The 23,438-nt window shown below is 37.2% G+C and overlaps 1 protein-coding gene across 1 annotated transcript in view; it reads left to right on the plus strand.

The window, feature by feature from the left end:
- Window positions 1-4,906: 4,906 nt before the first annotated feature.
- The window catches only part of TMPRSS11A (transmembrane serine protease 11A), a gene marked incomplete at both ends in the record, with an annotated part of 38,978 nt that continues 20,446 nt past the window's right edge, over window positions 4,907-23,438 (plus strand). The window contains 4 exons of the mRNA XM_080655839.1: window positions 4,907-5,177; window positions 7,680-7,812; window positions 9,118-9,239; window positions 11,106-11,224. Coding sequence (XP_080511965.1) covers window positions 4,907-5,177; window positions 7,680-7,812; window positions 9,118-9,239; window positions 11,106-11,224 — 645 coding nt within the window. The remainder of the gene's footprint in view (window positions 5,178-7,679; window positions 7,813-9,117; window positions 9,240-11,105; window positions 11,225-23,438) is intronic.

Genomic DNA, 23,438 nt, shown 5'->3' on the forward strand with positions numbered 1-23,438 from the left:
AGCAAAGCTATTTAGAATTGAAGGTCAGATAGAGAGCTTCACAGACAAGGAAAAGCTAAAGGAGTTCATCACCACCAAACCAGTATTATATGAAATGCTGAAAGGTATTCTTAAAGAAGAGGAAGAAGAAGAAAAAGAAAAAGTTCAAAAATATGAACAACAAAATGGCAACAAATACATACTTATCATCAATTGAATCTAAAAATGAAAATAAATGAATAAGAAATCTAGTGAACAAAATAAACTGGAGAATAAAATAGAATCAGAGGCATGGAAATGGAACAGACTGACAGTTCTCAGAGAGAAGGGGCTGGAAGATATTCAACAAAGATCTTATATGCATATATGCATTACCTATGGACAGTTCTCAGAGAGAAGGGGCTGGAAGATATTCAACAAAGATCTTATATGCATATATGCATTACCTATGGACACAGACAATAGGGTGCTGAAGGCCTGGGGTGGGACAGGAACTGGGTGGAGGGAGGCAATTGGGGGGATGGGAGAAAGAGGGACATCTGTAATAATCTCAACAATAATGATTTTTTTTTAAAAAGGAGAAAGTAGATCTGTGTTTCTTAACATAGGAAGATCTTCAAAATACTAAGTGGGGGAAAAAACTCCAAAAGAATGGGTACAATATGATGCTTTTTAATTGATTTCATGTGTTTTTTACAGATATAAGTGTGTGTGTAAATACTTAGTGTGTTCTGTAAAAAGAGAGACCTTTTAGGACAAGATCAAACAGGACTTTAGTCTCATTTTTAATGTTTCACTATTCACAAAGAGCAGGTATTTATGTTATTTATGTAATGTTCTAATTAAAAATTATTGAAAATATTATTTGTTTCTCATCTCTTTTTTGTTTTCTTCATGCTGATAAATCTCTCTCCATATATAAAAAGACATATATGTGTAATATATACTAGCACAACATAAATGTAAATTGTAATATATATTTGTTATGTAAAATCATTTTGGGGAAAATTTGATTTGATATAAATTTATTTTAGAAGTAGATATTTTAAAAGAAAAATGATTATGTATTCATAAATTCACTATATCCCTGTGACACATGGAGTTAGCTCTTTTCAACAAAAAATTTAAGGAGTATTTCTTGAGTTATTTTATGAATATAAGTTTTAAGAATATCTGGTTGTTTTTATTGAGAGCTTTTATGTGAAGGCTTCTTTAAGATATCTGTATACCTACCAATAATCTTCTTTAAACTCTTAATCCTAGTGCATTCCTTAAGTGTTTCTCATTCAAATCCTTGCAACCAGTTTCTTCTCCTTTGATGAAATTAGTCAATACTAAAAAAAAAAAAAAAAAAAAAAGATATTGCTTTCTTGTTGGGACTATGCTGTCTCTGAGCTCTTCAAGCTGTTCTATGGGTTGAGACTTCTCTGTTCAGACTTGTCGAACTAGTTTCATTTCAACTACTTGTAATTTGTTTCCTTCTTGTAGCTGTAGACCTTTAATATACCAGAGATGTCATATAGTTGATTAGAAAGTCGAGTTCAGTGGGTGCATGCTTCCAAGATCATATTTTTCTCCTGTAGATGATGTTGCGGTAAGTTCAGCTTTGTTTTGTAAATGGCTTGTTTGCTCTGCTGTGTGTCAGTGGCTAGATTCTTGGTGTGTCAGAGGTTTCTGCGAGGTGTCCTCAGTGGCTTGAATCTCTATTGGATTTTGTGAGATGTCTGAAATTGTTATAACACCTGGATTAATTAATCTCTGTATTTGAAATTAGTGTTTTTGTATTTAAAGATCATTGTTAGCATTACTGCTCATTGTCAATTTCAAATAGTTGGGATTTTAGAAGTTAATGAAAACTATATTATACTGCATCCTGATTGATTCTGATTTGGGGGTTAAGGGAAAGGTGTTCATTTGTTTTTGAGAAGCCTGTTAGCAATCTTGGTGTGTCAGAGGTTTCTGCAAGGTGTCCTCAGTGGCTTGAATCTCCATTGGATTTTGTGAGATGTCTGAAATTGTTATAACACTTTTCCTTTAGTTGCTTTTCCTTGTACCTTAAAGTCAGTCCCTGGGAACTAATGCAGATTGGGAGGCCAGTAACTATAGAGGCACCTGCCTTCATCATAGAACTGTCAGGACTTCTTGGGGGAAGAAAGAAAACAGGAGACCCGGATTGGGGAAAACATGTCTATTCTCTTAAAATTTTTCTATTAAATATTAAGAAAAAATAAGACTATGATTTCAAGTTTTTTCTTTTTCAAATGGGGTTTGCTACATGCAAAGGAGAGGAAAAAGTAAGATTTCTCGATATAACTATACACAATTAAAACAGTGATTTTAAACATCCATGATGACAATAATACTTCACCATTTATGCCATTTCAAACATTTATATTTATGTTATTTCATTTAATAGCCAGGACACTCTTGTGAGATCAGTAGAACAGGTGTTGTTAACTCTGACTTTAAAGTGAGAAATCTGAGGGAAACAGCAGTGAAGGGGCCTCCCAGGTCTACGGAGCTGTGTAATGACAGAGCCCGAGAGCTGCAATGCGCAGCTCCTCAAGTCCAGTCTTCCCGGACTCCTGCAGATGCTCCAGGTGGTCAGGGTTCCACCAGGGAAATTTCAGAGATGAGAACTTGACTCTAGATTGGCCAAGTTAATGGACTTCCCTGGGCTTCCTTCCCCACTAATAAAATCCAGATTTGTATCAGCACTTTAGTGAGCACATTGCAATTGTCAAAGGGTCTCTGAGATCCTGAGAACAGGTCTAGAATGCTTCACACATAATCGGCACTCCGTAAATATTTGGTGAACACATGAACGAGTAAACACATGTAACTGTTTAGCATTAATGTTTTGCTTATTAAAATTTATTGATTTTGAAACTGTATATCCCATGTTCATTGAAAGCATGATGTTGTAAAGCAGCAGTTCCAATCTTTCATATTCACATTGCCCAAATTATTCTTTTAAGAATATGAAGTCTCATGATTATAGATACCCAAAATTGTTTTTTCTAATGAATATCTGTATTTATAGGAATGTGTTCAGTTTTAGGGAAGTAAATTACAGGAATAATTTTGGAAATCAATGCTCTTGTTTAGGGCACCCATGACACTTGTTGTTAAAGAAAGGGGACAGTAGGAATCATCAAAGTTTTATGGTTCCTTTAAGATAAATTCAAGGAACACTAATCCAGGGGTTAGAGGATTTGCAGGAGGTGGCAGGACACACTAACAGGTAAATCTGAGGCAAAGCAAAAGCTTAATAATTTCTGGTATCCCCACTTTTCAAAAGTTCATGTTATGCCACTTCACTTTACAAAAAAAGTCTACATTAGTATTTGCTTTTGTTAACTGAAAGAAACCCAAAGAAGACTTTCGCTTTTATAAAAAAAAAAAAAGAAAGAAAAAGAAAAACATGAAAAGCAAAAATAGCATTCAGTGTTTGTTTTGCAGTGAGCTGTTACAGAGACAGCAAGCACCGTGAGTGTTGAAAGTGGCATCACCAAGCTCAATCTAGTTTATACCCGCCATGTATTTACCACTATCATTTCTGTTCTTACTACATGTTAGTGTTACTTTAAGTTGTATGTGTTATTTGGTATGATCTGGTAAGTTATTTTGGGGGTCTGGGAATGAGCGAAAATTTTTCCATGTAAATTAATGATAAATGTTTCTTCCCTTTATGCCATTTATGCTTACTAGAGGTTTCATAGGAATGCTCCACTTCCAGAGAGTGGGGGAAACTGGTGCCATGACACCCTATATCTCACCTACATTAAATCTACAATACGTTCTACAATCACACGCACCATTCCTACTTCTCAGTGAACAAGAAATACAATGGGAACCCTTGTCAAATATATTTGACGCATATCTTCACTGTTTCTGCTCTATGGAACCTTAGATCTCTTCTCTATGGGTTTAGTGACCCTCTTCTCCACGTCTCAGAGATATCTTTAGTGTTTGAACCTTGCTGTGAATATTCATGTGCATTTGCCTTTAGCAATATCCAAACCCCTACTCTTCTTTAAAAATGTATTAATTGGGAGAATTACTCACTTAAAATCTCAGTTATTTCCCTTGTATAAATAAAATACTAAATGACTTCATCTGAGATTGTTGTTCTTTTCCCATAAGTCTGCATCTCCCTCTCTTCCTATAGCACATTATTTTTGGCATTGCTAAATAAATGCAAAAATTTGATTCTTCCTCTCCATTTTTATTCTTTAGAGAAAAAGATCATCCTGGGAAAGTCTTTGCAAACATTTACATTTTATATTTTAATTTCATTCTAAATACTCATTTTAAACAATTTGTTAATTTGCCAAGCCCATTCTCTAATATATTCAAAAACCAGAATTAAAATCAAAAGAGCAAAGTAAAACCTTCATGTTTCTTACTGATTACTAAGCTTTGTGAAAATTATCAATTTTACTGTTTTTTAACTTTTCGGCAATCTCATAGTGTTTAGATACTGTTAAATACTATTATTATCTCCATTTCATAGATGAAAGAGTAACTGGCCATACATCATCACAGGTAGTAAAGTGAAGAGTTGGGATTTGAGGCAATATGGAATCAGAGCTTAACTATTAAGATATTCTGCTTTTCCTTCTTTTGTTTTTGTTCTTTGGTTTGTTTGTTTATAATTTTCAAGCAAAAATAACTTGTTTTTTTTTTAATTTAAAATTTGACTAAAAGATCCATATTGCTAGTCACTCAAAACTCCACAAAGCTGTGGCAACAACTACATGAGATAACCCATATGAAAACGCCTGACCCACAGAATAAATTTAATATGTGCTAGAGTCCTTCATTACTCGCTTCAATGCTTCACACCTCTGGACAGTATTTATTGTCACTGTTTTAAGGTGAGATAATTGAAATTCAGAGAAGTCATATAAATTTCTCATGATACATGTTAAAGAGTTATAAGCAGGGACTGAGGCCAAATTCTTCTACTCTAAAAGATGGGGCCATATCTGCAATACAGGATGCCTTCCGAACATTTGTCCAGGCAGTTGAAGACTTAAAGGAATTTTTAAAACCTTTGTCTTGGAAAAACTCTGTGTTTTTCTTCGCTTTCATGCTACTACTACACTCAGAACACTTTGACACTGGCTGTGTGGGGCTTTTCCCCAAACAATTCAGGAGCACCAGCTGTCCTACAATTCAGTTCAGTTCTGACAGTAATCAGAATTAGCACAGATCCCTCAGATGAAGGGCTCATCCCCATCAGACTACCCTTGTCCCACTTCAGATGCCAACTCTTCTGGGTTTCTATTCACTTGTGTGTTGTTTTTTATGCTGCTTGAAGTTTCACACATTATTCATTTGCGTTAATAGGAAGCCTGCTCTGGAAAAAAAAATCACTCTCAAAGGGAAGTTTGATATCTCAGAGAAAGATGGGCTTTTGAGTACTAGTGGCCAAAATTTGATTATCACTCTGCCTACTGACTGTATGAATTGAGCAAATTATTTGCCTGTAAAATGAAGATAAATAACTCTACTGACAAGAGTGTTTAGAGGATGAAAGATTACAAGATATCAACAACTCCTACAAAGTCAGCCCTTAATAAATAGTAGCTCTTGTCCTTATTACTTTTAGTATTAAATGGTCATTCTAAAATGGTCATGTATTAGGTCCCCACAAAAGGATGCTTTTCTGTAACAAATGCCTGATATTAGTGGCTCAGAGGGAATGATGGTTTTCACTGGTGAAAGGAGAGTTCGGCACTTTGGTTCTATGAGAACTTTCCTCCAGAGGTGGGAACCAGGCTGGAGAAGGAGGAGCAGTTTTCTGCACCAAATGGCTCCCAGGAAGTTAGTGCATTTAGCACCTTTGTTCAGTTACATTGGGAGTTAAATAGACATCTAAGTTGGCCCGGGAAGCTAACAGATAACTTCTTTTAAAATCAGATAGTATATTTTACACTTCAAAAACTGTCTTTATGAAGAGTTATGAGACCATAACCCATCTATAAATTGGTGCTTATAAAACAATCACGTCTCTACCTGTATTTGTGTAAAGATACCATGTGTCAAGGAAGCAAAAAGCCCTAGCTGATTTGGCTTAGTGAATAGAGCATCGGCCTGCAGACTGAAGGGTCCCGGGTTCAATTTTGGTCAAGGGAACATGCCCAGGTTGTGGTCTTGATCCCCAGTGGAGGGTGTGAAGAAGGCAGTCAATCAATGACTCTCTCATCATTGATGTTTCTCTCTCTCTCTCTCTCTCTCTCTCTGTCTCTCTCCTTTCCTCTCTAAAATCAATAAAAATATAAAGCAGAAAAATAATCTTGTAAAAGGAAATATTTGGAGCTTATAGATAAAATTATAAAGGGCATGTGGTTGACTGTGGAGTGAGCCAAATTTGCTGCCTTCAGGGAAGGCCTTTCTAGAAAAAGGTAGATCACATGTTTTCATTGACAACATCTTTGGAAAAATCATGCCATGAATATACTGAATAATCAAGCTTAATGAAGGTATAATGGATATGAAAAACTGGATTTCATGGAATGCAGATTGCCTCATCCCAATGCATATGAGGGATTAATTTTAGCTTTCTTTCCATTTTAATTTCCAAGGGTTCACATTGCATTCCCCAAATTATTGCTTGGAAAAATATCCCTTAATCTTCTAATTGCATGCTTAACATAGAATTCCATTGTAATGAAATAGTTCTTCACCACCCCCACAATTAGAGATTTAAATCTCACATTTTTTATGAAGTCTATAGATTTCTGTCCATTTTTATCGAAGTCATAATATTTTGTGATAAATTTGTAAGATTCTTAGTCCTCATGCAAATATTCCTTCTCCTATTTATTCAAATGAATATAGGTGCTGCTGTGAAGGAATTTTGGGAATATAATTAAGGTCTGAATCAGTTGATTTTAAGATGGGGAAATTATTCTTGTGGGCCTAACCTAATCAAGTAATACCTGAAAAAAGGACAAAGCTCACCCTCGCCAGGTAGCTCAATTGGTTGGAGGATCGTCCCATACACCAAAAAGTTGTGGGTTTGATTCCTGGCAATTACCTAGGTTGTGGGTTCCATCCCCAGTCATGACACGTATGAAAGGCAACTGATGGATGTTTCTCTCTCACATCCATGTTTTCCTCTCTCTCCTTCTCTCTCCCTCCTTTTCTCTCTCTCTCAAATCAATAAAGACATATCCTCAGGTAAGGATTAAAAAAAGGACCAGGCTCTACCTAGAGAGAAATTCAGAATATGAGACAGATTTAAAGTGAGAGAGATTCACCATCACTGGCTTTGAAAATGGAGTGGGCCAAATGGCAGAAAGATAGATTTCAAAGTTCATAAAACTCCTTGAGTTCTAGCCTTTTTTATTTTGTTCTTTTTTGTGATTTTGAATGACTTGGAGACATACTGATAAGATTCTCTGAGAAAACGAATGGCCAAATGTATAAAGAATAAATGAGTGAGTGACTAAATAACTATATAAATAATAAACATATTTAAAAATTAAAATGCAACCAATGGAGAAGCAGTCTGGCACTGGGGAAAAAAAAGGTTGAAGGAGTGAGAATTCATGAGTTTAAGATTACTGATGGTTCTATTATATTGGAGAAATGACTTTTTCTTCTCTTGGCTTCAGTTTCCTCATCGAGAAAATGCATTAAACTATACTAAGTAGTCTCTAAGTTATCCCTAATATTTGAATTTTTAGATTTTAAGCCATTTAAAAGACTAAGTAATGTTATTCCCCATGGACCTTCTGCTTCTAGCTTCTATCACCTTAGTTCTTGTCCATCAGAGGACACATTGCTTTTCCACAGCCAGTTAAAAATAAAAGATAAAAAGTAAATGGAATAAGATAACCTTCTTTTTTACACTGTATAAATGTACCACAGTTTTTAATCCACTCATTTACTGATGGGCACTTGGGTTGTTTCCAGATCTTAGCTATTGTAAATAACACTGCTATGAACATAGTGGTGTATATATTCTTTTTGATTGGTGTTTCTGGCTTCTTAGGATAGATTCCTAGAAGTGAGATCACTGGGTCAAATGGCAATTCCATTTTTTTTGGGGGGGGGTGGAGGGGAAGGAACTTCACACTGTTTTCCACAGTGGTTATACCAGTCTGCATTCCCGCCAGCAGTGTACTAAGTAGAGTTCCTTTTCTCCACATCCTCACCAGCACTTGTTGTTTGTTGATTTGTTGATGGTAGCCATTCTGGCAGGTGTGAGGTGGTACCTTATCATCATTTTAATTTGCATCACTCTGATGATTAGTGAGGTTGAATATTTTTTCATATGTCACTTGGACATTTGTATGTCTTCTTTGGAGAAGTGTCTGTTCAGGTCCTCTGCCCATTTTTGTTTGTTGAGATGGATGAGTACTTTATTACCCTTTGAGAAATCATGGAGGGACATGAGAGTATTATGCTAAGTGAAGTCAGCCAGTCAGAAAAAGACAAGTATCACATGATCTCACTTATATGTGGAATCTAATGAACAAAATAAACTAATGAACAAAAAAGATCCAGAGACATTAAAGCAAGTGACAGACTGACGTATTTCAGAGAAAAGGGGGAGGGATATGGAAGAGATTAATCAATGAACTTTCTAGTATATGCATAGCCCATGGACAGACAATATTGTCGGGAAGACCTGGGGAGGAGGTAGGAGCGGCGTAGAGTGGGTCAAAGCAGGGGAGGAAAGGGAGACATCTGTAATACTTTCAACAGTAAAGATAAATTTAAAAAATGTAAATGGGATAATAGATTTGAAATCACTTTGTAAACTCTAAAAGGGTAGACAAATAAAAGAGATGATTTTTAAAGTACTGGAGAAAGAAGAAATGGTCCTTTTTGAAGCATGCATGCTACTTTGGACCACACTGTTAAGGGAAGTCAGATCTAGCCACCACAGAGAGCCATCAAAAGCCTCTAGAAATAGAAACCAGAAGCAATATTATGGATTTCCAAATTTTGATATTTTCCACACCTCCCCTCACACCAAGATGACCTTGACCAAAATGGAAGACAAATATCTTCTTGCTGGGAAAGGTAAGCTAAAGCAACTTGCACTTAGTCAAGGAGTATCAGAAAGCCTGTAACCATGACTATGTGAGAGTTACTGGTGAGTTTTCCTTTATGCAGAGCATTAGGATTTGGCACCCGAAGCCGAGGTTTGAAACCATGGATGATTGCCCTTCTCGTTGTGTTATTGCTGATTGTGGTGGCAGTGACCATTGGTCTTCTGGCTCACTTCTTAGTCTCTGGTAGGTAAAATTATGGATTTCACTCAGTTTGAGTTCATCTTTCTGTAAAGCTTCATTCGCAAACTATGTAAATGTAGTTTCATCCAAAAGACATTTGTACTTTTACCCATAAATGCCCACATTCTGAATATTTTTATTTATTCAATTATTTCATCGACAACTAATAACTGAATGCCTATTATATGCAACTACTTTTCTGAGTATTCAAGATAGGCCACTAATCAAAGCAGACCAATTTCCTATATCCTTGGAGCTCACAATCTAGTATTCTTTTGAGAAATACACAAAAGATCAATGATAGTAATCATAATACATTCTAATCATCATTGTACATTCAAGGGAAAAACTATGATAAATTACTTACTAAATTAATAACTAAAATTGGCTCTTTTACTCATCATTTTTTCTGTCCACCAACATTTCAAAGCTAAAAGCAAAGCACATGTCCAAGAAAATAATTAATTTTGAAATGACTGGTAAACTATAAATATAACACAATGTTTTTACTAACATTTAGAAAAAAATTTGCACTCTCCAAAATAATATTCAGGGATTTTTATATTGCCTGATATACTTATAATCACAGAAACAATGCATTTTAGAGTTGTCTCTTCTAACATTACATTTTTCTCCACACAGAGTAAAATCCATTTACGTTTTTTGACAAAATTCTACAATGTGACTCTGACCCAGATTATGTGATAAAACAACTAGTTCAGGCTGCTAACTTGAATGGTCTTATCTGCTGTCACTTTCCTCAGACTTGATGAGGGACTGAAGACTCTGTTATGAGCTTCAAAGGGCTTAAGAACATAGTTCTGACTCCAATATAACAATCCAACCTATAGTTTACACGATGTCAAAAGAGTTTTAGGTCAGTTAATTCGATTGCACAAAAACTCCTTTGCTATGACTAAAAAGATTGATAATTGTGGATTGTATAGATAATTATCAGGGGCACAAAAAGCATTCCATATCCACAGATGTCCCACTTAGGAGAGAGACTATCCCGAGATCCCTGTTTCTTTCCTAGGTCCATGGGAAACCCTCATCGTGTCGTCTCTATGCCAGGCTCCCGAGGAGAAAGGTTGTTTTGTGGTTGCTCTGTGCTCAATTTCTAACTCTCTCATAGCTTTCTTGCCCACCCACCCTCCACCTGGAGGCTTTGGTCCTGAGATTGCCAAATGCCTCAGTACTTTCCACAGTTCTCTGTGTTCTCCCCTTTCTTACTGATTCATCCCAGTTGCACACTGTTCTCACTACCAGCCTCATAGTGTTCCCCCGCCTTTCTTTTCATGTGTTTCTTAGTGTGCCTGGTTCTCACATTACAAATTAAAATGTATAAAGGTTTTTATTTAAAAAATTAATAAAAAAATAAGTGAAAACACACACAAAAAAGATTTTTATTTATGTCTACTTCCAGTAGAGTATAAGATGGCATACACTTCACCTCAGAAAGGGGTAATATGGTAATTAAACATTCCAGGACTAGAGCCAGACTGTCTGGGTTTAAAACACAGGTAGGTCACTTATTGCTTCCATAGCATAGAGCAAGTTTCTTAACACCTCTGAGCCTCACTTTTCCATTGGTGAAATGGAGGTGATTATAATCTTAGAGAGCTGGAGTGAGGAAATACTACAGGTAGAGTGCCCAGAATGGGGTTTGGCACATAATAGGCATTCAATAAATATAAGCTACTGTTATTAATTGGCAGCATTAATCATTATTTTCACTATACTTTTTATTAAACTATATTGGAAAGGCTCTCAGCAATATATTCAAGACCATATTAGCCTCATTATAGTTGGATTCTGAATTTTTTTTGCCAAAACCACTTCATTTTCTGCTTTTTCTTTTCACCACAGGCCAGAAAACGGAGTATTATCATGGTATATTTAAAATTTTAGATGTACGAACCAATGGTAATTCTGGACACAATGGCATATACCAACTTAAGGACTTAAAAGAGATAAGTGAAAACTTGGTAAGTCAGATACAATTATTTCTATCATAGGATAATGCAGGTAGAAAGGATTTTGTAGATAATTTCACTCAATATTTTTCAAAACGTAAGTTTCAGACTACCTGCACCAGAATCATCTTGCAAATCCCGAGGTCCCGCTCCAGACCCACTGAATCGGTGTCTGATGGGAAGGGAAGGGCAGGATAGGGGAGCAAGGGCGTCAGCATGTCTAACAAATGGGTCGTTCTGATAAACCACTCTTTCTGACTCAACTACTTCATTTAAAGGTGAGAGAACTGAGGTCACAATATGACCTAAATGGGAAAGCTTAACCATATTAGAAGTGGTTATTTGTAAGACCACATGCTTGCTTTTGGAGACCACATTTTAAAATTTTAAAGATTTTTAAAAATATTAGGAAAGATGATCATAAATATTCATTTTCTCTTACAAACATATTAATAATGTTAAAATACTCAGTCTTACTACAATTTAGTTCAATGAAATGCTAACACCTTTTTTAAACTAAAATTAAGGAATGCTCCTAAAAAATAAAAAAGTAAACTTAGCTGTACAATAATTCTGCTCAGGATACCTGTGAACCCTCACTTAAACGCTAAGCTCAAGTTAACTTTCCTGATAACACAGAAGCACAGTTATTTTAAAGATGTAAAAATAACAGTTGTATTGGTTTGTTTTAGTCAAAGAACCTTGTTTCCCCTCAAAACATTTTCTTTTTTCCCTTAAATCAATTTTTACTTTTCCATATCACCATCCAATCCTAGGCATTCTCAATTACAGCATATGGTAAATATAAAGATGAGGTTTATAATGTATATTTTTAATTATCATTAAATCATGCATACTTATTCTATATTGAAGTATCATCTCCCAAATCAATAATCATTTATAGATTGATACACATCCTTAAATTCTTCTATATTCTTGGCACCTTAGAAAATAGAATTTGTAATCAGTTCTTGAGGAATACCAGTTAAAAACTATATACATACCCTAGTACTTTATTCCTCTAATCCTGAGAAACTCCACATAACTTCCTCAGTGAAAAATATGAGTATACTGTAGTTAAAATGGTATACAAATTCTTTGAACAATGGGAAATATTATAGTAAATGTTGGGACAGTTAAAAATCTGTGTTTTTTGTTTTATTTTATGTTTTCTTCCCAACATTGTTGTTGGTTTAGGCTAACTAAGATATTGTCTGTATTGAAGTGAATGATCAAGAATGCAATAGATGTTTTAAAAGAAAGCAAAAGAAATGATAAAGTACATCTATAACAGGAACTGTGTTTGGAAATAGACTTTTAGATTTCAATACAGCATGCATTTCTAGGAATGGAGAAGCCTTAGAGGCAAAGGCTAAGTTAGGTGATGACACACTGTCATCCTGAGTACATGCAAGGCCTTCTCTGCCTAGGCATCAATATTTATTATTCTTTATTCTCATAGTACACTCCCATTCATCTCCCCCTGCAGGTGACCATTCTGTATTTCATGTGTAGACTTTTGTTTGTAATCATTTTTGAAAAAAATACTTTTTATTGTTTTGTATGCACATGCTTTTAATTATTCTTTGTGTTATAAATCACTTGGCTTAGTCAGGTCTGGCTGCTTCCCAAAGTACCACAGACTGAGTGGCTTATAAACAGCAGAAAGTCATCTTTCACAGTTCCAAAGGCTGGAAGCCTAAAGTCATGGCACCAGCATAATCAGTTCTGTGAAGGCCCACTTTCAGGCCAGACCATAGACTTCTTGGGGTATCTCACAGGATGGAGAACAGGGAGCTAAACAGCCCTTGGAGTCTCTTTTGTAAGTGCACCAATCCATTTATGACCTAACTAGAAGCCCTGTGCATGAAAATTCATGCACTGGAGGGGGAATCCCTTAGTCTGGCCTGCCCCCTCTCACAGCCTGGGAGCCCTCAGGGGTGGGAGGCCACCTGGCGATCAGGGGAAGGTGATGCCCCCATCATACCTCTGCTGCTGCCACTGTCAGCAGCACAAGCCTCAGCTGGCCCTGGTTACCTGAGCCTCAGGTGGCTCTGGGCTGCTGGGCAGCTGACATCCAAGGCTTGCCTGCACCTTGGGCTAGCCCTGGGCATCTGGGGGACTGAGGGCGGGTCCAGCTGCACTGCACACCTGCCACCCCGCCCCCGGTGGGGCTGAAAGGACTGGGGGACTCCAGCAGGGCTGAGGGGACTGGGTGCCACCACCTTGTTGCTATGGGCACCGCCACCTTTGTGATGGCATGACAGTCAATTTGCATATTACCTCTTTATTAGATAGGATTACCTCCCAATATCTTCCCACTTCCTGATATCTTTACCTTGGAGGTTAGGGTTTCAACATATGAGTTTTGGGTTAAACAAATATTCAGTCCACTGTATCACTTTTTGTTTCATACATTTTTACTCAGATTTGTTAAGATCTATGTTGTTAAATGTGCATCTAATTAATTGCTCTTAGCAGCTACATGATGATTCATAGTATATACATACCATGTTTTGCCTCCTCCCATTATTTCAAGAAATGCTGCACTAAACAGCCTCCTCCTTATCCCCTTATGAACCCATGCAAGTTCTTCCGGAAGCAGAATTATTGGGTCATTAGGTGTGCATACACTTAATTTAACTAATTGCTGTTGGCTTGCACTTCAGAGTGACTACATCAGTGTGCACTCCCATCTGCATGCGTGAGGATCCCCATGTCCCAATATCTTTGCTAAAACCCGGTATTAGTTAGCTTTCTAATTTCTGCCAACCATTAAATTGTATCTTACCAGTCTTTGTGATTTAGTTTGCATTTTTCTAATTCCTAATGAGTTTGAGCATTGTTATAATATACTTGTTAGCCTTTTGAGCTTTCATTTTCATAAACTGCCTGCACCTTTCCTTTGCCTGTTTTTCAGTTAAGGCTGTTTTGTTTTATTAGCATTGCTTTGCAGGAGTTCCTTATGTTGTGATGTAAACAACCCATTGGCTACAGACATTGTACTTATGCATTCTGTCTGCTATTAATTTGGACCATGCTTCCTAAAAATAGAGATTTGCAATTTTTAAGTAATCATATTCATCAATTTTCTTTGCCTTACTCTTGTGTTTTTAAAGGTTTTTAGGAAGACATTCCCTCTCTCTAATTCTATATTAAAACATTCTGTTATAATTTATTCAAACTTTATAGTTTGGTCTTTTACATTAGGTCTTTAATGTATCTGGAGTCTACCTTTGAGTGTGATGTTAGGTAGGGACCCAGGTGTTATTCTCCATATAGTGAGCCAGTTTTCCCAATTGAATTAAACAAGCTGTTTTCCCAAATTTCCCAACACATGGTATGGTTATTCAGCTCTTTACATTTTCGGCATCTGAGTCTTACAAGAAAGGAAACATGATCGGTTCCTTAAAGCTGCTCCCAATCTCTTTGGCGAGATCAGAGTAACACACATGAAATTGAATAGCATGACACAATATAATTAAGGATTAAATTGTATGTTGAGGAAATAAGTACAGAAGGACTTCAAAGAAGAGGAAGATCAACTAGGGTTCCCATGGCCAGGAAAGGCTTTGTATTGTTTTAGCCCTCTTTAAATAAAACAGGTGTCACTTTCCCTCCACTCCCCACTAAGTTACCTTTAGAAGAATTACAGCAAGGGTTCATGCCTCATCCTGAGCCACTCCTATTTATTGTTGTTAAGTTCCAATGAATAAAACCAGATTCTTCTCTCTGCCCCATAGGGGTGCTCACTAGACAGCCAGGACAAACAGGCTGCAGTCCTGTTCTTCCTAATAATTTGGGATTTAATTGTTTGAACGCAAATAGAGATGTAAAAGTAAAATGAATTCATGCTCAGATACTGCTAAAACCCAACCCAGGTCCCTGAGATAGTGGCACAGACATATCTCATCTTTCATACAATTCTTCAGAGAAGACACCAGTAACCAGAAACCAGTAATTCATGACACTCCCAAGTGGATAGGTCACTTTCATCATTAGTATAAGTTTGAGTAGTGTCACTGACAGAGGGAGTACTTCATTTGGAAAATTATATTTCAGAAATATCAAGAAATATTTTAAAATTATAAGGTCATTACAAATAACACCATGACAATAACATAGCTAACATGTATTGAATACTAAGCACCACATTAAACATCCTATGTGTCATTTTAGTTAATCCTCAGAAAACAGCCTTATAAGGTAGGCACAAACTATCATAGTTTTACAGATGAGAAAACTAAGGTACAGAAAAGTTAACTTACTCAAGAGCACACAACCAGTAACTGATATAGTTGGGACTTGAGATTACATGTTCTTAATAAACTATCATCCAAAAGAATCATCTATGTAATTTTCTTTCCCATCAACCATCCCATAAAAATACCAGAAATCAAGTAATTATTCCTGGTACATTCATCTCTCTCAATTATACTATTAGGTGGGCTAGTGATCAGCATCTGCATTAGCAAAGGCAACAGTCAGGAATTTTCTTATTGGGGTTGTCTCCCACCAAAACACAAAAACAACAATCTACTCCTATACCCAAAGCAGTCCTAAATTTTATCTTCTTTATACCCAGGGACACCAAGGACAGGGCCTGAAATAATCCTAAAAGTATCCTCGAGCTTATGTGTCTAAAGTTGTAGTGACAAAAAAAATTGGAAACAGAAAGTGATGCAAGGAGATGAATGTAATTAGAAACACTCTGTAAAAGAATTAGAAGGCAAAAGTGAGATTTGGCTCAGATCAACACTGAAGCAGGAAGTTCTACTGAGAAAAAGCAATGTGTCAAGGTATACTTAAACTTAACAAAGGTAGCAAACTATATAAAGTTTGTGGTTGAATAAAGTAAGAAAGGTAAAAGACACCTCATGCTTGGCGAAGGGCTATAGCCCTATGCCCAGAGAGAGCAGATTGGATTTGGAAGCCTTCAGACAAAAATAAGCAAATGTTACCAAGAACCTTGTGTTCACAGGTTAGAAAAATTGGATATAGAGAATGGCTGAGTCCTTTCTTGAGAGCTAAGACTTACTTTGTTTTGTGATTAAAGATTAGGCATGATGAAAAGAGGAAGATGTGTAATACTACATCTACTTTCTATGTCTTTAATTTGAATCCTGAAAGAAAAGGTTAGTTGTTGTATATTTCATGTCAAATCTTCAATATATCAATGCAAAGGAGGCATTATTATCCACGCTTTACAGATAAGAGAATTAAGCCTCTGAAGTTAAGGTGTACAACTAGGAAATGATAGAGGGGAGATCTGAAGAAATCTAGGTTACTCAAACATAAGCTCTTTTCTCTAAATTGCTCTACTAGTCAAGAAAAAACAGCTAAGATAGGAAACTCGGTTCTATATAAATTTTTCTCTCATATAATATTTAAGCCCATAAAGATTATAAATCTCATAAATGGTACTAGATTACTTTTAGTTATGTAACACATTGTGTTTACTTATTATATAAATACTAGAGGCCCGGTGCACGAAATTCATGCATGGGCGGGGGTGTCCCTCAGCCTGGCCTGCACCCTCTCCAATCTGGGACCCCTCGAAGGATGTCCTACTGCCGGTTTACAAGGATCGGGCCTAAATTGACAGTTGGACATTCCTCTCGAAATCCGGGATTGCTGGCTCCTAACCACTCACCTGCCTGCCTGCCTGCCTGATTGCCCCTAACCACTCTGCCTGCCGGCCTGCTTGCTCCCAACTGCCCCCTGCTGCCGGCCTGCTCACCCACAAATGCCCCCCCACCAGCCTGATCACCCCAAACTGCCCTCTGTGCCAGTGTGCTTGCCCCCAACTACCTCCCCTGCCAGCCTGCTCGCCCCCAACTGCCCCCCACTGCTGGCCTGCTCACCCCCAACTGCCCCCCCACCAGCCTGATCACCCCTAATGCCCCCCCCACTGGCCTGATCACCCACAACTGCACTCCCCTCTTGGCCTCTAACCGCCTCTACCTCAGCCCCACCACCATGGCTTTGTCCAAAAAAATGTCCGGAAGGTCTCCTGGAAGGTCTCCCAGTCTAATTAGTATATTATCCTTTTATTAGTATAGATAGAGGCCTGGTGCACGGGTGGGGGCTGGTTGGTTTGCCCTGAAGGGTGTCCCGGATCAGGTAGGGGTTTCCTTGGGTTGTGAGGTGGCCTGAGTGAGGGACCTGTGGTGGTTTGCAGGCCAGCCATGCCCTCATGGGGTGAGGGTCCCCGCTGGGGGGAGTGGCCAGTCTAGGTGAGGGGCTGAGGGCTGTTTTCAAGCTGGCCACACTCCCTTCAGGTTGGGGGTCCCCGCTGGGGTGCCTGGCCAGCCTGGGTGAGGGGCTGATGGCTGTTTGCAGGCTGGCCAAGCCCTCAGCAGGGACCCTCACCCCGTGGAGGTGTGGCCAGCCTGGGTAAGGGGCTTTTTTTCTTTTTTCTTCTTTTCAGCACCTCCTTGAGCAGAGGCCAGGGCCGGCTGGAAGCAGGTATCTGGGATTTATTTATCTTCTGTAATTGAAACTTTGTAGCCTTGAGCGGAGGCCAGGGCTGGCCAGGGAGGGCAGGAAGCTTGGCTTCCTCCATCACTGGGGGCAACCCAAGCCTCCTGCTCACTCTAGCTCCGTGGCCACCTCCATTTTTGTTGGGTTAATTTGCATACTCGCTCCTGGTTGGCTGTGGGTGTAGCAGAGTGAAGGTTAATTTATATGTTTCTCTTTTATTAGTGTACACTAGAGGCCCAATGCATGAAATTCGTGCAAGGGGCTCAGCCCTTGTAGCCCCAACTGCCTTGGCCCTTACAGCCTGGCTGCCTCATGGCCCTGCAGCTCCACCCACTGGTCATTCCCGAAGGTCATTCAGGAAGGTTGTTCCATGGTCCAGTCTAATTAACATATTAGCTCTTTATTTTATAGGATGTCTTTATCCTTACTTTTTTGCTCCCCTGTATCAGTTTTTATCCAGCTTTATTGAGATGGAATTGACATATAACATTGTGTAAGTTTAAAGTGTAAACCATGTTGATTTGATACACTTATGTACAAGATAATTATCACCATAACAATATTAATTCTTACAATCCATGAACATTGGATATCTTTTATTTGTTTTTGTCTTTTTCAATTTCCTTCATCAAAGTCTTATAGTTTTCAATGTAGAGATCTTTCACCTCCTTGGTTAAATCTATTCCTAAGTAGTTTATTATTTTTGATGCTATTGTGAATGGGATTGTTTTATTTCTTTCTCAGATATTCTGTTGTTAGTGTATAAAAATGCAACTGATTTCTGTATATTAATTTTGTGTCTTGCAACTTTACTGAATTTATTGATTAGTTCTAACAGTTTTTTGGTGGAGTCTATAGGGTTTTCTATATACAATAGTGATGTTCTTCTATATGCAATTTGTTGAGCGTTTTTATAATGAAAGATGTTATATTTTGTTAAATGCTTTTCCACATCTATTGAGATGATTACGATTATTTCTGCTAATGTGTGTATACATTACTTATTAATTTGTGCATGTTAAACCATTTTTGTATTCCAGGAATAAATCCCACTTCATTATGGTGTATGATCCTTTCAATGTGGTGTTGAATTTTGTTTAGTAATATTTTTGGGGGGAATTTTTGAATCAATATTCATCAAAGATACTAGCCTATCATTTTCTTTTCTTTTTTAAAAAAGTATATTTTTTATTTCAGAGAGGAAGGGCACAAGAGAGATAGAAACATCAATGATAAGAGATAACCATTGCTCTACTGCCTCCTGCACACCCCACACTGGGGATTGAGCCTGCAACCCCGGCATGTGTCCTGATCAGGAATGGAACCGTGACCTCCTGGTTCATAGGTTGCTGTTCAACCACTGAGCCATGCCAGCTGGGCTAGTTTTCTTTTTTTGTAACGTCCTTATCTGGCTATGGTATCAGGGCAATTCTTGCCTTTTAAAATGAATTTGGGGGTATTCCTTCCTCTTCAATATTTTTGTAAGCATTTGAGAAGGGTTGATATTAATTTGTATTTGAATGTTTGGTAGATTCACCAGTGAAACTATCTGGTCCTGGGCTTGCCTGTGTTAGGAGGCTTTTGATTATCCATTCAGTCTCCTTATTCATGTTTTATCTATTTGGATTTTTCTATTTCTTCATGATTCAGTCTTATTAGATTGTATGTTTCTAGGAATTTATCCATTTCTTCTAGGTTATTCAATTTGTTGGAATATAATTGTTCATAGTAGTCTCCTGTGATTCTTTGTATTTCTTTTGTACCAGTTATAATGTCTCCTCTTTCATTTTTGATTTTATTTAGTTGACTCTTCTCTCTTTTTTCTTAATTTATCTAGGCTTGTCTATTTTGTTTATCTTTTCAGAAAACAAGCTCTTAATTTTCTTTATCTTTTTTTGTTATTTTTCTAGTGTTTATTTAATTTTATTTCTGCTCTGATCTTTGTTATTTCCTTGCTTAATCTAATTTTGGGGTTAGTTATTTTTCTTGTTCCTTGAGATGTAAAGTTAGATTGTTTATTTAGCATCTTTTTTTTCTTAATGTAGGCATTTCTTTATATGAGCTTCTCTCTTAGAACTGTTTTTGCAGTATCCCATAAGCTTTGGTATATTGTTTTTTCATTTTTATTTGTTTCAAGATACATTTTGGATTTTCCTTTAACCCATTGGTTGTTCTAAGTATGTTGCTTAATTCCCACATATATGTGAATTTTCTAGCTTTCCTCCAGTTACTGATTTCTACTTTCATACCATGATAGTAAGAAAATATACTTAGTATGATTTCAATCTTCTTAAATATTTCCTAAGATTTGTTTTATGACCCACCATATGATCTATTCTGGAGAATTTTTGTGTGCACTTGAGAAGAATGTATTATTTTGCTGCTATTATTAGATATAATGTTCTGTTAGATCCATATGGTCAAGTCCAATGTTTCTTTGTTGATTTTCTGCCTGGATGATCTATGCATTGTTGGAAGTGAGATACTGAAATTTCCTACTATTATTTTATTGTTGTCTGTCCCTTCAAATCTGTTAGTATTTACTTAATTTAGGAGCTCTGATGTAGGGTGAATATATATTTATTATTGTTATATTTTCTAAATAAATTGGCCCTTTATCATTATATTCTTTGTCTCTTATTACTGTTTTTACTGTACAATCTCTTTTATCTGTGTCAGTTTATGAAGAGAAAGACAACAGTTAAAGCAATTGTAATAGAGAGAGGAAGGAGGTTAGTGGATATATTTGCATTTACTGGGTGTCCCCCCAAAAAAACATATACACACTTTGAATAATTATTAATTCCAATGAGTTCAATCTGAAAAGGAAGAACCAGCAATTGAGCTATCAAGAATGTATGTGTATAAATTTGGGGGGGGGGGGGGACATAAACAATCTATGACTGGAGGAAAGATGTGGATGGGTGTTTTCTGAGGTAAGTTTTTGGGTGAAAGGAAGCAATATTAGCTATCTTTAAACTTCCTAATAAAGTTGTAAATATTTCACAATCTTCATTCTATTGGATAACCTGCTTAGGCTATTATTCATTATTCAGGCACTATAAGAGAGTCTAAGATAAATTTCTCTCTCTCTCTCTCTCTCTCTCTCTCTCTCTCTCTCTCTCTCTTTCTCTCTCTCTCTCTCCTTCTGAAAGAATAATCAAATTTAGACATTTTGAGAACAATCACCTGGAGAGGACATGAATCTTCTAAATAATGATCATCTCTTGCTTTGAGTATTCTGGTTTAAACATCTTCAGTACAACTTTAAACAGCGACTAATTATATATTTTCCTCTTTTAAAAAAGATAATTCAGAGATCTAGGCTTTGGTAGTATACTTAAATGTACTATACTTAATAATGTCTTTATCACCCTTAATTGCAAAAAAATTTAATTCTATGACTTTATTTTGCCTGTCAATCTCAGGAATATAAACCAATTTGAGATAAGTTTATCCAATGTATTGTTACTTGTGATATATAGTTAGTTAGTCACAGATGTCTGTTTCCTTCTGGCATTTTACAAAGAAACACTGAGGAAGTAGTAGTACAATAAAAGAAACAACTTCGGTAACATCACATAACAATACAACCCATTGGGTTGCTATAATTACTTCCCGGTTTAGAGTAATCAGAATGCCACACTTCCATGGAAACTGCTCACACACCCACAGATCCCATATGACAATGGATCCAGCTGCCTTCTCCAAAAGACACAAACTGGTTGCAAAGCTGTGGGAGTTATAAAGAGGACTTTTGTGAAAATGAAGTGACTTGATTCCCAGAAGGTCAACAAGCCCCCAAATCCTGGGAGCCCCACCAATGCTCAGGTTAGCCATGCTCTATACAGGCTTATAATGAGTCACAGCTCACTTATTGAATCTTGGGTTTCACCAAAAATCTGGATACAATAACTTTAAAGGATTGTAATAGAACTATTGAGATTATGACCTTTATTTTGGGGAGCAAAGAAAACAGTCTGCCTTCGGAGAGGAGTATAACAGTTTCTGGTCCCTCTAACACGCTGCTTGCTACATGTAAATGGGTAGGAACCCTTAGCGAGAGCCCACCTGTTTGCTCACACTGAGGTCAGCTGGCTCACTGCTGTGTCACCTTGGGCAATTCACTTACTTACCTTTATGACAGTATTTACCTCAGAGGTTGGTGTGAAAGCAAATGAGCTTAGATACAATGGAGTCTGTGCATGGTGCACAGGTAGAAGACAGCAGTCATACTAGTCTTCTATCATAACTAGTGTAGTCTCATTATAGAGGAGTTTTCCACAAGGAATCAAATTACCTGAGAATGTCAACAAGGAGGAAAATGTTTCAAATAATTCATGGGCAATTTTTTTCTCTAGGAGCATTAATCACAATTTGACATAAAGCTCATTAAAAACTCTTTTAAATATCCTGATAAATGCAAGACTTTCTGATAAATAAATTTCTCTTTTATTAATTCACTCAACAAAAACATGCTGCATTCCTATATATTGTAGAGCATGAAAAGATGAATCACAGTTCCTATCGAGAAAGGGTTTGTCATTTAGTAGAGGAAATAACATATTTGCATAAGTAACTATATTAAGGAGTGGAAGGTTTAAGAGGGATAAGAAAAATTAAGACAAGAGGAAAAATGATTACTCTGAGGTTCAAGGAATAACCCCAATGAAGGTATTATCTGAAACAGACCTTGAAGGAGAGCTGTGCTTCAGAAACACAGAGCTAGCAGAATGGGGGAGGGTGCTTCTGACTGAAAGAATAGCTTGAGAAGGGCAAGGGCATAGCCAAGCCTGAAAGGTAGTGGTGGTGCTGAAGGGGGTCGGGGGCATTGGCACATGGTGAGGCCCTTGAATGTCTGACTTTATGGCTAGAGGCTCAGATTCAATTGTGTTCTGTTTTTTTTGTTTCTACCTTGAGTTCAACCCTTGTAGCAAGCAACATCCATTAAGCCTTACTAAGGCTTAGTGGCGTATTTTTAAAAATACATCTTTTATACATCCTTTATGTGGTATTCTTGTTATAATTGTGAGAAATCAACAGAATCTGAAGTTTTCTTCATGGCATATTTTGGTTCATTGGGGCTCATCTGGTATGATGGTGGAAGGAACTGCTTTTATATCTCACTGGGCAATCTTCAGTGGCTTAACTATCTGAAGTTTGCATTCTCAGCCCTGAAACTCCCCCTATGTGAATACAAAGACTGCTGAGAGAGGATTCAGTTGGGAGCATCTGACAGTGAAAGGAGGCTACGTGTGTAAACAGAATTCGTTTGGGAATGATCATTGAATGGTTGGGTGAGGTCTGTTTGTTTGAGTTGACAGCCTCTCCCTAACTCTTTCATTAAACACCCAACTAACCTCCAATTGCCCTCTTAGAACTTAATCTCAGTGCAATTACTAGCATTTCAAAATCATCCAACACAAAGAGGTACTACCCTGAAAGGGGGTCTTTATTCAATGTTAGGAGAGTAACTCCAACTACAAAACTCTACAAGTGCCCCAGATGGGAAGTAGGATAGATTTAGAAACCACTTACTCTATTAGGTGGTATAAATAATAAATTTATAACAAGCTGGCACACAACTTAAGTGTCCTCCAACATTTCTGGGAATTTAGAATGCCAAAAAGTGTTGGTGGAGTGTTTCTGATGAGGTAGGCCTTCATCTACCAGGGAAACATGATTTCGGGTGTCTAGAAAGCTAGTTCATACATACTAGTAAATGCCAGTCAGCAATAAAGTT

This window comes from Plecotus auritus, assembly GCF_963455305.1.
Source record: "Plecotus auritus genome assembly, chromosome: 1".
Lineage (NCBI taxonomy): Eukaryota > Metazoa > Chordata > Mammalia > Chiroptera > Vespertilionidae > Plecotus > Plecotus auritus.